General features: G+C 30.7%; 1 protein-coding gene across 2 annotated transcripts in view; it reads right to left on the bottom strand.

Annotated features, from left to right (window-relative positions):
- Positions 1-294: 294 nt before the first annotated feature.
- The window catches only part of Nep5 (Neprilysin 5), a 192,930-nt gene continuing 179,043 nt past the window's right edge, over positions 295-14,181 (bottom strand). For both annotated transcript variants that reach the window (XM_069840179.1, XM_069840180.1), the window contains exon 21: positions 295-13,243. In XM_069840179.1, the coding sequence (XP_069696280.1) occupies positions 13,067-13,243 (177 nt within the window). In that variant the 3' untranslated portion in view covers positions 295-13,066. The remainder of the gene's footprint in view (positions 13,244-14,181) is intronic.

The following is a 14,181-nucleotide window of genomic DNA, read 5'->3' as shown; positions in this document are numbered from 1 at the left end:
ATTATCATAATATACTGCTCTCTTAAACTAACTAATCATTATTATTTGGAATTAAATCAATGGCTTTCACAAAACACTCTATATGATGTTTCACATAAAACAATTTTTATCACGAAAAGGAAGCAAAAACGAGGAAAATTGTATATAACTTTTTTATTGAAATATCTCAATGAATAATATTGCTTACGGTTTAACCTGTGTATGTTGTTTAATAATAATAATAATAATAATAATAATAATAATAATAATAATAATAATAATAATAATAATAATAATAATAATAATAATAACAGATTTTACATTCTATAAAATGACTTTATTTTAGCACCATATTCAATAGGCACAATATTTTCGTTAACATTTAACATGTTCTAAACCTGCTACAGTTTAAATTCCATAACAGACAACAACACTCTTACATTTAAGTGGTCCCTTAGTTTGTGACTGTTGTTCACAACCTTATGATAGAGCATGCGACCAGCACATGTGGAGTACAGATTTACAGATTCTACAGTGCGATGAAATTTCGTGTACATGTGACATTGTAAGAAACAGAGAGGCTAATGGTAGACCTTTTAGAGTAAGAAAAGCATCTCTGAAAGTAAAACTGAAATATTACTATCGTGACTACATTTGCAATTTGACAGTTCAAGTGTTATGAATCAGGGAAACATACTTTTTTCTCATATTACGGAGTAAATGAAATATGTGTGTTAGATATTGACTTGTCAAAGTCCACACTATTGCGCTGTTCTAGATATTTTTGTAAATGAGAACGTTCTCATTTCTGTGATAATCTATTCATTCCTACTCCTACCAAATTAGTATACAGGATGAACATAGAGTCTTTCCCTGATTATATACATTTTTATTACTAAAAAACTACGCTAGATACATGGACGCTGTTTTCACCAAATGATATCTCAACTTACAAAGTATTCATGCATAGAGTCCGTTTGTTGCCTGTAGAACGTCTAATCAATACCATATTTCTTGCCATGTTTCTCTCCAACATCTCGCTTTTCCGACCCCCAAAACCGAACATTGTATCTGTTGACTTTTCCGGAGGTGTGAAAAATTTTGCACAGAGGGTTGCATTTCGACGCGTACAAAGAGCAAATCATGCAAGATTTGTTGCCATGCGATCGTCTCCGAAATGCTGTATTTGCTGCGATTATTCTGGAAGGAAATGATCGATACAATGACTATCTTAACCAAGTTTGTTTTTCTGATGAAGCAATATTTCATATATCCAGAAAAATCAACATACTATTTTCGAATTTGGGGGTCGGAAAATTGAGATGTTGGCGAAAACATGACATGATACCGGGTTTTTATCTGACGTTCTCCGGGCAACAAACAGAGTACATATTGGTGTATATCCGTGAAAACTTTTGAGATTGAGGTATCATTTTCTGAAATCGCGTCCCTGTACCTAATGTAATTTTTGACTAATAAATATTTATAATCAGGAAATAACTTTATATTCAATTAGACTTTACAGTCCCGGATCCTCACTGGCGTACTGCGTAAGCTTAGACAGAGTTCATAAATGAGAATGGCTCCATACCATCTCAAATATACAGGGTGATTCACGAGGATTTACCGCCACATACGGAGCTTATTTCCGAAGACATTCTGAGCAAAATAATCATATAAACATTTGTCCTAATCTCAATATTTTCAGAATTATACTAATTTGAAGTTGTTTATAAAATACCATTCATTATTCTTGAGTTTTAAGGGTAACAGAATATTACAGATAAAGAATAAAGTATTCAGGAGAATCATTTCTTTAATTAGCTAATATTCTGAGGCTAGAAATGTGTTGTGAATTCCATAGTTTTTCGTACAGAATTTTTTTTCGACTTTTAACTACAAAATTAAATTTTTCTTACGCATTTATCACAACATTTGTTACAAATCATTCAATTGTTGTAAATACTTCAAGACTGTACAATACATTGGGATGCATAATTAAACTGTAAAGAATCAAGTTCCTAAAGTCTTATGATTTGTAACAATTTTTATGGTAAGTGCATAAGAATGATGTAATTTTTAGTTAAAAATTGAAAAAAAAGTATATAAAGCAATTAACAACACATTTTTAGTTTTAGAACACTAACAAATTAAAGAAATGACACTTCTGAATAATTCATTCTCTGTTTGTAATATTTTTTACCCTTAAAACTAAAGAAAAAAGTATTTTACTAACAACTTCAAATTAGTGTAAGTCTGAAAATATTGAGATTAGGACACATGTTTATATGACGTTTTTGCTCAGAATGTCTTCAGAAATAAGTTCTGTAATGGACGGTAAATCCTCGTGAATCACTCTATATAAATATTTTTTTTTCAGAGATGCATTTTCTTAGAATTGCTGCACTACTTACAATTTTATTCTTAACAAGTAAAACAAAAATCAATGATTGTACAAAGTTACTTCAAACGTAAGAGCCAAACGGATAAGATGAATTTTATATCGTAAATATTAAAAAATATTAAGAAGTTGCATAGAGTTTCATATATTATAGTAAAAATAATTTTAATGCCAAGAAAATAAATTAACTTGAGATATGATTACGCAAATTCAAGACATCCCTCTGTCTAAGAATAATGAAAAGAATATAGGTTAAGCTATTAAATTCTTTGAATTTGATTATGATATGAAACAAATGTGTAAACGTAAGCATTATAAATTTATATGTTCACTTACTAGATTAACTTCTTTCAGTTTCTGGTTTACCGCTAAGTGAACATATAAATTCGAAACTGAAAAGAAAAAATTTTAATTTTATAAAACGATTCTCTTTTTATTTTAGAGTATAAATAATTTTTATCACTTTGTGCACTCAGAATCTGTCTTTCGTGATTTCAATTATTGAAAATGTTCTCATGATTTTCATCCTTACATTACATATGATCAAAATGCATGGTAAGCCATGAATGAAATTTGGAAATCTAAAACATTTCATCCAATCCTTTTGAAATTTTTAACATAGAGTCTTATAAATTACAATACAAATCTGACACATCTTGAAATCTCTTTGCTAAATAATTATTGAGTTATAAAATGAATTATATATTTTCTTCTAATTACGTCACAAAAATATCCCCCGTGTTATAATTTTTTGTAATGTTTTAATTTTTTGTGAACACATTCCCAATGGATACAGTTTTCAAAATTGGTATCAATTTTTATGTATCTAGATTAGTTTGACATGTAGACATTTTTTCTTGTTGATTTTTGAAAATTGAATAAAAATAATCATAATACATAATTAAACGTCTGAAATGTGCACGTCATTAACCTTTGCGTCAAAACACAATACCCATTCGATGTTCCTCATAATCTAAAAGCCGAATTATTTTCTGAAGTCAGAAAATGTTTTCAAGGCTCTGTATTAGTTGATATTGATCTAAATAGCAGATATTAGTAAAATTAAATTTTTTGGTCGATTTTAATTTTAAAAGATATGGTTATGACATCAGGTAACATTGGTCGACCATGAAACGGTGGTAAAATAAATATTGACGTCTGGAGGGCAAAATATTAACTTCAGAGAACATTAAAAAATGTAAGAAACAGGAGCCATATTGTAACTTTGAAGTCATATTGGTGAACAATGGGAAGAACACCCCTCTTTTTTCTTGTACTTCATTATAGTGATTGTCTTCTAATAAGTATAATTTAACAATTAAATTTTTGTATTTTTATATATTTTCGTCTAATGACTTATCTCATGATAAAAGCACATATTACAGCATAATAATTTGTTATTAAAATGTTAGCATCCATATGAATTTATATTCACGTAGGTTTTCAAAGTTTTAACATGTTTTATTTCATTGTTAATCACTTTGTAAACTAAATATTTCAATTAACATGCACAATGTTTAGATATTGTATAGTTCATTTCCTGAACATGTCAATGAGGCGCAAACTTTCGCAAAATAAATTGAGATCAAAAATAAATTATTATGTGTTGTAATAGTTGTTTTTTTATCAATTAGATAAGTCATTAGACGGAAATACATAAATTAAATTAATTGAATTCCCCCTCTTATTAAACAAATAGATTACTAGATGTGACTCTCAGGTCACAGGGGTCAATTATGGGTTAGGTTATTTGCAAAATTTTGTTTCAGTACAACTAAAGTACAACTGAAATTTTTTACATGATGCAAAGCACAGACAAAAAAATTGTTTTGAGAACTAAGCAAATAAAGATTTGGTACCAAATATTTTCATGTATGTTACTTGTTCAAAATTGCCCTGCTCCATATGTTGTAACCTCACTCTTCTTTTTTTCTTTAGACATTTTCTGAAATAAGGAATATTTTTTGAGACTTAAAACAAAAAATTGAATTTCCGATCAAATCGTGTCCAAATTTCACTCGTGGCTCACCTTAAACGTCATGTATGATACAGTGGCCTTAAATTTACAATACTGTCTCTAATAAACGTAAACAATAACTTCAATTAGTCTTACATTAACAAACACAATATACTTTCAACATATAATTACAAAGCTACTTGCAATATATGATTTACACCAGAAAGTTTGTTTCGTGTTGTTCGATGTTTAATATAGTATTTTGGACGTAAAAATAACATTTACTTTTTAAGCAATTCATATCGTGTCACGAAAGATAATTAACAAATTGAAATTAATTAACATAAAAATTAACAGTGATTATAACAGTGGACTAGTGCGGTTTGACGCCCATATTGTTGTTGAATAGTGAACTATTACTTAATCAAGTGTAAGGTCAAGAATTCAGACTTTAAAAGGCACTGAGATAATGTTACAGAAATTACAAACTCACAATTACAATAAAACTACAATCTTCAACTTAAGGAATTCCAAACATTTTTGGTGAACGGACATTATAAGAACTTCATAAGAAACTGGAGGGCCACCCATGTGAAGTATATTACTCGTGATTAAACTGTATTACAAGTGTAGATAAATATATTTAATATACCTAATAAAGAAATGTTTCAGTGAAGAAGCGAAACAAAATAAATTTGATCGTGTTTGAAATATATTCACAATCTCGTTACAAGTTGTTATGAAATTATTCTTATAAGTATGGTTGTTAGGGTCGGTTTCACCAACATGTTACTAATTCACATTTAACTAACTGTAACTGAAATATGGAAGTTAAATCATATTTAATTCGTTTACATTTCACCAAACTGATACACATTTGAATGAAGTCAATTAATTTAATTCCCAATTAAGTCATCACAACCTTCGGAATTATAATAAAATCATAATTTTGAAGGCCATGTGCCTTGTTAATGTAAGCAATGATCTTCATATTGAGTTCATTTGTTACATTACGACGTCATCATTAACAGAGGTAAAAAAAATTAAAATTACGGGAAAACAAAAAGACGGATGGGCAGTCTTAAGAAGAAAGGAATTAAGTTTGAATGTAAATAAAAAGATATTTCAATGCAAAAGCAACCTCATTCTATTGTCTTCAGAAATACTGAAGAAAAATTGTATAATATGAAACTAGATGGCAAGAAAATATCATGCAACAAGCAAAAGTATTTTTAAGTATCAAGTCCATCATTCTCCTCGCCATGATGAAAATGATTGTTGTTAATGCAGGATTAATTATTTAAAAGACCAAATATTAACCAATTAATTTAAATATAGTTTAACAGAGCTTAAAGCCCTATTTGTGTTGGTGAAATGCATTGTCCTTTTAAATGTCAATTAAATAGTTCATTATGCAACGGGCCTATAATGGTAGTAATTAAGACGCGAGCGTCTTAATTACCATTATAGTCAAGTTTCATACGACTTTTTATGCTCGACCATATTTATAACTTGAAATTATTCATAAGTATTCATGTTATTCTTATCTGACTGAGGAGCGGAACTGACCTTGTGCAATACCTCGTAAATTGTGAGATGTGCGCAGACGCGAAAGTATTGATTTTTTCCGAGAAACAAATGTCGACATTGACCTTGCTATAATCTAGAGAGTAAAATAAACATTAATCTTGATATAACTTTGAAATTGAATTAGACATTGAAAAACGAGATGACAAATTGAATTTATTTGAATATTATTTACAATTAACGCTAATTATTATAGTAACAGAACTAGTTGTCTTTCGATTGCATATCTGAGAATAATCGATACTTGCGCTTTCATATTGCTACAATGGTATTTTCTGATTGCTGGAACACCTGAACTTTAATGAATAGGTGTACTTTAATGAGATTCATCAAAGGGCTGCTACCAGATGTATCATTACTACATTTCGGCATGGTCGAGCATAAAAGACTTTAAGTAATAATTAAAGTTAAAGAAGCTTGGTGATATCGACCCTTAGTAACGTATGGGTAGATATTAAGCATGCATGGTGTATTTATGTTTGTAGGAATACTTCACTTAAACGTAAAAGTTATATATACGTTATCTATGTATATCATTTATATTTCACGAAGTAATTACATATTCTTAAAGATGTAAAATTCATTTTTAGTTTAGAGTTGTAGGAAAATAGACAAACGGTAATAAATATTTCACTTGAGTGTCCCTTCAGTAAATAAAATTACAAAAACTTAAGACATTTTCTTACTGAAATTGATTACACAAACACTATTGACTAGAATTGACAAAATGTTATATACATCTTTTTATAAAATTATATTCCATTGGTGACATATCGAGGATATCATGCTAGAATGGCGTATCAATAAAATTACAAGTTTACATTAGAACCATTTAAATATTACGGAATGATTTTCCTATCCTTTGCTACATAACAAGGCACTTTCTTTGATTTTTTCTCATGTCCATTGTAATTATCAAACGATTGTTTTGTTTTCGAATGTACTGTACATAGGTTCCATTAAAATATTTCAGTAACACAAAATTCGTTGATGCGCCCTTCTGGTATCATGCCCTCGATATTCATGTGTAGTATTTCGACGGTAAAATTCTATAATCCTTATTCTCTTAAAATAATCACTTACCAACACTTCAATATGTTTACTAGTGTTCTGTAAACATTTGTCGTTGCATATATGGTTGAACTCATTTTCATACTTATATTTCAAGGACAAGTTTCTTGACTAATAAGTTAACAAAATGTTACGTCTTGATCATCGCATGTCAATTCAAAACACCTACAGAATTTCAGTTAAAAAATCGCACATTCTGTTAATAGTTTGGTATCTGGAACTTTCAAATACAATAAAATTAAATCTAAGATCAGGTTTTCATTGGGTACAGCGACATTATTACACAAATCATTACCATAGATTATAAAAACCACTGAGATCTTGTACGCCCCAAAGGAACCATACAGTAACTTTCACCGAAAAACCACCGACATGAGTGAATATAGTGCTTAAAAATGAGAATCGGTGTGCCAAATAACATATTTTGATAGATTTTCTCAATTTTATATAATATATATTCTAATTTGAAGTTAATTTAGATACACTTCAACTTATTAGATGTCTAAGTATGTGATAAAATGACCAAGAACAATTTTAAAATTAACTTTATAGCATATCATAAAATGTTTTCATGTTTAAAAATTACTTCTTTATTAATATTACGGCATATTTGATAGGTAAATATTAGTCGCATTGATCTACAAGTTACAAAATTAATCTTTACAAAACATGAATGAAGAGGCAATAAACAATTAAAGATGTAGTGCTAATGCTAGAAAAGCATTCTTTATATTTCTTATTCTGTATCAAAATATAAATAATAACAATTATTTTCATTCCTTACTAAAAAATTATTGAAAACTTATTAATAATATTTCGATAATGGAAACTATTGTGAAAACAGAAATAAAATGTTTTTGTCCAGATTTCCTTTTAGTACCCCGTACACTGTTTATGTTTCAACTGTCTTAAGGTTAGCGCTCATGAAATAATATTTTATGACTATTTCCTTTATATCTTTAGAAATATGTGTGCGTAATTTAATTTTTTAATTTTAGTAGTACCAAAAACGATTTATTTGACAGATTCGTAATAAATAACAATCATTGTAGTACATTTCTAATACGGAAAACTACTTCTTCTTCGAATTAAGGAATCATGCAGTCGATTGTAATATAAATTACTTATCTCATGTTGCATCATTTCCTCCAACTTGGACTGAATTTTCAGCAAATGGTACAAGGACCACAAATTGATGTGAATCGTCATTTGATACTTAACAGGATATTTTATTCCTTTAGCCAATATATATAGGTATATTTATACACATTCTCAAATATATTCTGACCGAGAAAAGTCTAAAACTAGGTACGTAACGCGTCATAATAATAATAATAATAATAATAATAATAATAATAATAATAATAATAATAATAATAACAACACAAGGGTGAGTGAAGGAACAGCTTTCGAGAACAAAACTGGCCGAGTTGCAACAAGAGGAAGTCACCAAGTTCCAATTGGTGTGTTATAAGTTATCAATAATTTTTATGAATTAGAGAGGAAAAACATTAACAACGGGGATTTAAGGTCATCTATAATTTAAATTACTTAAATATATTCAACAAAGATTAAAAAAAATAATGTAAATAGTAACGTATAGGCAGACCTAATTCTGCAAACTGGGAAGAAAATATTCTCGAGACGGAAGTCAATCATGCTCCGAAATTCTTGGACGAAACTCCACCTGAAAAGTGACCGGGACGGAAGTCATGAGATCGCAGAGGTCTTTGACTTGCAATGCAGGTACAATGCATGAAAGCGGAAATAATGGGCTGCGTTGTATCCGGGGCTGGATAGTGGACAGGCGAATGAAAAAAAAATAGTTCTACGATGAATTTCAGCAAAAAGATAGTGTTGTTACCATATTAATGTGTTCCTGCATTAAAATGTAATTTCTATTACTTTATGATCCCCCAAGGACGTAATATTCGATCTCTGTGGGCGGAAGAATAGAATAGATGCACTTTTCAAAGGTCACTCAGAAATCAGCGACACTCGATTTCCGTTGCGATCACAAGGTTTAAATGTATGGATTGGTTATAAAAGTGATACTTGGATGAATTTTGATCTGAAGTATACGATTTACACTGTTAATATGTACAGGGACATCATTTTATTTTTACTTCAATTTTTATTGTACCTGAGTTTTGGAATGTACTTCACTCCCACCCCTTCTATTAGTAAACTCCCAACCGTTCACGACACAGAGCCGAGCGCGCATAAGCAGTACTGACTTAGTGAGAATAGTACGTTCCAGAAATATGTTCACGTTTTCCAGTGACGAAAGAGCTTTCAATATTGAATCATATTTTCGTACAGGTACTATCGTCCGTTTGCCTACGTCGCATCCCGGTTTCCCCCACCTGCTTCTGTTCGCCCCTCTGTTAAGTCTAGTAGCTGGGCTATCTTAGCTCTTTTCTGAAAACATTAATTTCTGTTAGGAATTGGATGTCTACGTAATATTATAAAAATATTTAAAATAACTTAAATAAAAGAGCCTCGTTAAGTAATTAACTGTCACGTAATCCCCCCCTTTCTACGACCCTGCGACAAAACCACTTGAACGGACAGTAGATAGCATTTCTGAGTAATTTTATCTTTTCGGATAAGTGAAGATTGAATTTACAGTACGTAAGGTACTCTTTTATAGAGTAGGTACAGAATTATTTCAACATGAGTTACTCGTACGAAAGACGAAATTGGTAATTGGAATTAGGTACAATAGTCTATAGTGCGATAATATGCACAAAAGAAAAGAAGCCTGATTCGAAATGAATGGCCACCATTTTGAAAAATGTGTTTAAATATTCATATTATGATTATTTTTCAATTTAACTTCATTCTCTATATTGTACGCTAATGTGCTGTAACAGTACAATATGCACTGCATAATTAATACGTCCGAATGGATAGCTCAATTCGTGTGTAAAAAGACTAAATGTTAATACAGTACTGTATTTTGATTAAACAAAAACCTAATGAAAATTATCAAACTCAAAATTGCGATATTTCCTAGTTTACATAAATGGATGAACTACTTTTCTTCCCTCCTATACCTAGTAAAGTGATTTTTATTTTACGCCAGTATCATCGAACTCCAGTCGTGGAAGGGGGAGCAAGCGGTGTTTCCTATTTCCACCGTTAATAGAAAGGTATAGCCAGGTTAATATTAAAAATGTTAGTAAAAATAAAATGATGTGCCTGTATAAAGTAGCTGTAATTGAGAGAAATACATACACTTTCTCATTATAATATTATTGAATAATTGAAATAACAGTTAATATTAAGTAGTCTTGCAAAATTGTACACGATCATATACTTGCAAATCCTATTACTTCCCATAGTGATTAAGTCGTGTTATTTCTGTACTGTACAGTACAGTCTTAGAAACAACTGTTGTCGCGATTCTTGGCGGTGAAAAAGTTTTTATCGCACTACTTTATTACGCTAAATTATTTTCCCTAGCACTTGTTCTAGCTATTTATGGACGACGTACATCGAAACAAAGCGAGTGTTTGCTTATGAACCCAGTCGTGCAGTGCCTCCTTTCTGGGAAAAAATATCTGTGCGCCAACAAATTTATTGTTTCTAAGATTGTACATACTTTAAACTTCCAAATCGATTTCTTTCGCCGTGAAATAAATTTCTCTAGTCTTATACGTCGTGTAATAGAAAACCAGAAACCCTTTTGTACATGGAAATTCCCCCTAACCTTGCCATTATTCATAAATAGTTTCAAACGTTTCTCGTTTGCGGTTGAAAATGCTCGCATATCGTGCGAAACATTCATAACTCAGGTAAAATATTTTTTGGTGTGAAGAAAATTTCGAACCTGTTATTCGGAAAGATTTATATCTGGAATTCTGCAAAAGTTTTATTTAGCATTTATAACCGATAAGATCTGCGTTCATATATGCAGTATGAAATTTATGTTTCAGTATCACAGCATTATACGTCTGCGAATGCAATTCTTTAAAATGGCTGAGTCATGCCTATGTGTTTAAAATGTATTCATGTACACGATTGTATTATTGTCAGTCAATTAGTCCACTGCGAAATGTCCATTGCAAAAATGCCCATCATAAAAAATATCCACAGTCATCAAATTTTCAGTATAAAATATGTCCACATTGAATAAATGGCCATTATCTTAAATGTCCTTTCTCATTAAATATCTAGTATCGAAAATGTCCACAGTCATTAAATGGCCAGTATAAAATATGTCCACATTGAATAAATGGCCATTATCTTAAATGTCCTTTCTCATTAAATGTCTAGTATCGAAAATGTCCACAGTCATTAAATGGCCAGTATAAAATATGTCCACATTGAATAAATGGCCAATATCTTAAATGTCCATTCTCATTAAATGTCCAGTATCAAAAACGTCCACAGTCATTAAATGACCAGTATAAAATATATCCACATTGAATAAATGGCCATTATCTTAAATGTCCTTTCTCATTAAATGTCAAATATAAAAAATGTCCACAGTCATTAAATGGCCAGTATAAACTATGTCCACGCTGAATAAATAGTCATTATCTTGAATGTCCATTCTCATTAAACATCCAGTATGAAAAATGTCCACAGTCATTAAAATAAATGTCCAGTATAAAATATGTCCATATTTAATAAATGGCCATTATCTTAAATGTCCTTTCTCATTAAATGTCCAATATAAAAAATGTCCACAGTCATTAAATGACCAGTATAAAATATGTCCACATTGAATAAATGGCCATTATCTTAAATGTCCTTTCTCATTAAATGTCCAATATAAAAAATGTCCACAGTCATTAAATGGGCAGTATAACATATGTCCACATTGAATAAATGGTCATTATCTTAAATGTCCATTTTCATTAAATATCCATTATCAAAAATGTCCACAGTCATTAAATGGCCATTATCGAAAATGTCCGGAGTTAAGCCAATTATACATGTACGAGATCATGAATGTACAATATTTATAAAATTTAAATACATTTTTTTTAAATAAAATGTAAGGTAAAGTTGCGATATTCTGAACCGGTAACTAATTATATTTTTTAATTTCTCCTGCACTGGGATCAGTATGCAGGTTCATATTATGATATGAAAGTGCCCGCAAATATTGTTTCAAATTACTATTGTTCTTAATTATATTGATTGTATCGGTATACACTTCCTTCAATTCGCCGTTGATTTGTTAAATATTTCTTGTTTAGTGGGTGTCTTACGTTTATATGACCACAGGGAATTTGGATTAAGTTGTGGTATTCTTTTTCTCATTCTGTTCTTGTACTATGTTTTCTATAAATCTCCAAATAAGCCTTCTGACATAATAAACCATTTTTTGAAATCTAAAATGGATATCTTTCACTACATTTTTGGTCATATGACCACCTTGTAACGTTTTTACTTGGTTATTTAACGATGCTGTATCAACTACTGGGTTGTTTAGCCTCGTTGAAATTGGTGATAGCCACAGGGTATTTGACGAAATGAGGTTCTCCAAACAGAATGTTGAATAATTGTCTCTGTACATAACAGACATTGATCATTTTGACTTGTGGACATTTCTGTATATTAGAAATTTTGATTTGTGGACATTTCTATATATTGGATATTTTGATTTGTGGACATTTCTGAATATTGGACTTTTTGACTAATTTTATTGGACGTTTTAGTTGTAGACTTTTTTGTAGTGGACTTTCTATATATTGGACTTTGTGCTGTGGACGAATTGACCTGGAATGAATTATATATATTTTTTAATATTCCTCAAATTTACCGAGATCCTCCACATTACTGACTGAGGCACACTTGTATAGGCTATTAGAATGTCAAAACCTCAAGACAGTTTATGAGATTTTCGGAAAAGATTTATAAAATGTGATTAACAACTCTGGTCATTGTAACATGTATGACTAGTTTTTCTACAACCACATCACTTATCTTTCATTAAAGTAAACATTCGAAAAATAGGACGGAATAAAGAAGATTCTGAGTCCTATAAGAATGGTGTAAGTGGCGTTACGTAGTTGAGACCACGCATGTTGATTACCATGACTTTCACACACTCGCTACCAAATGCGACACTTGTCTTTCTTCGGGTTCATGGCTGAACCTTTCCGACATTTCCAGATTCTGGAGAACTCCGGGGAGTTGGACAGAACTCCTAGCACTCTGATGTGATTAGGTGAGTGCTCGTCGCTCACAGCCCAGCGTACAGACTCCGGAGTCCAATTTTCACACCACACCTGCAACGATACATCGTGGAAGTTAGCTGAAAAAATTAACGATCAGTTTCGCCTCCCACTTGTTTCAATCAGGATAGGCTGTCCCATTGAGAGACTTGAAGGAAAAAAAGAGTCAAATAGGAGATAATTTTGAAGGAAAAAAAAGTGCCAGATAGGAGATAATTTTGAAGGGAAAAGAGCCAGATAGGAGATAATTTTAAAGAAAAAAATAGCCTCATAAGAGATAATTTTGAAGGAAAAAAGAACCAGATAGGAGATAATTTTGAAGGAAAAAATAGCCACGTAGGGGATAATTTTGAAGGAAAAAAGAACCAGATAGGAGATTAATATTGAAGGAAAAAATAGCCAAATAAGAAATAATTATGAAGGAAAAAAATAATCAGATAGAAGATAACTTTGAAGAAAAATAGAGCCAGGTAGGAGATCATTTTGAAGGGAAAAAGAGCCAGATAGGAGATAATTGTGAAGGAAAAAAGAGAGAAATAAGAGATATTTTGAAGGAAAAAAAAGAACCAGATAGGAGATAATTTTGAACGAAAAAAAGAACCAGATAGAAGATAATTTTGAAGAAAAATAGAGCCAGATAGGAGATCATTTTGAAGGAAAAAAGAACCAGATAGGAGATAATTGTGAAGGAAAAAAGAGCCAAATAAGAGATAATTTTGAAGGAAGAAAGGAACCAGAGAGAAGATAAATTTGAAGGAAAGAAGAGTCAGATAGGAGATAATTGTGAAGGAAAAAAGAGCCAAGTAAGAGATAATTTTGAAGGGAAAAAAAAAGAACCAGATAGAAGATAATTTTGAAGGAAAAAAGATCCAGATAGGAGATAATTGTTAAGGAAAAAAGAGCCAAATAAGATATAATTTTGAAGGAAAAAATGGAACCAGGTAGAAGATAATTTTGAAGGAAAAAGAGCCAGATAGGAGATAATTGTGAAG

This window comes from Periplaneta americana, chromosome 11, assembly GCF_040183065.1.
Source record: "Periplaneta americana isolate PAMFEO1 chromosome 11, P.americana_PAMFEO1_priV1, whole genome shotgun sequence".
Classification (NCBI taxonomy): domain Eukaryota; kingdom Metazoa; phylum Arthropoda; class Insecta; order Blattodea; family Blattidae; genus Periplaneta; species Periplaneta americana.
The sequence above is the reverse complement of the archived record's forward strand: the minus strand, read 5'-3'. Positions and strand labels throughout refer to the sequence as shown.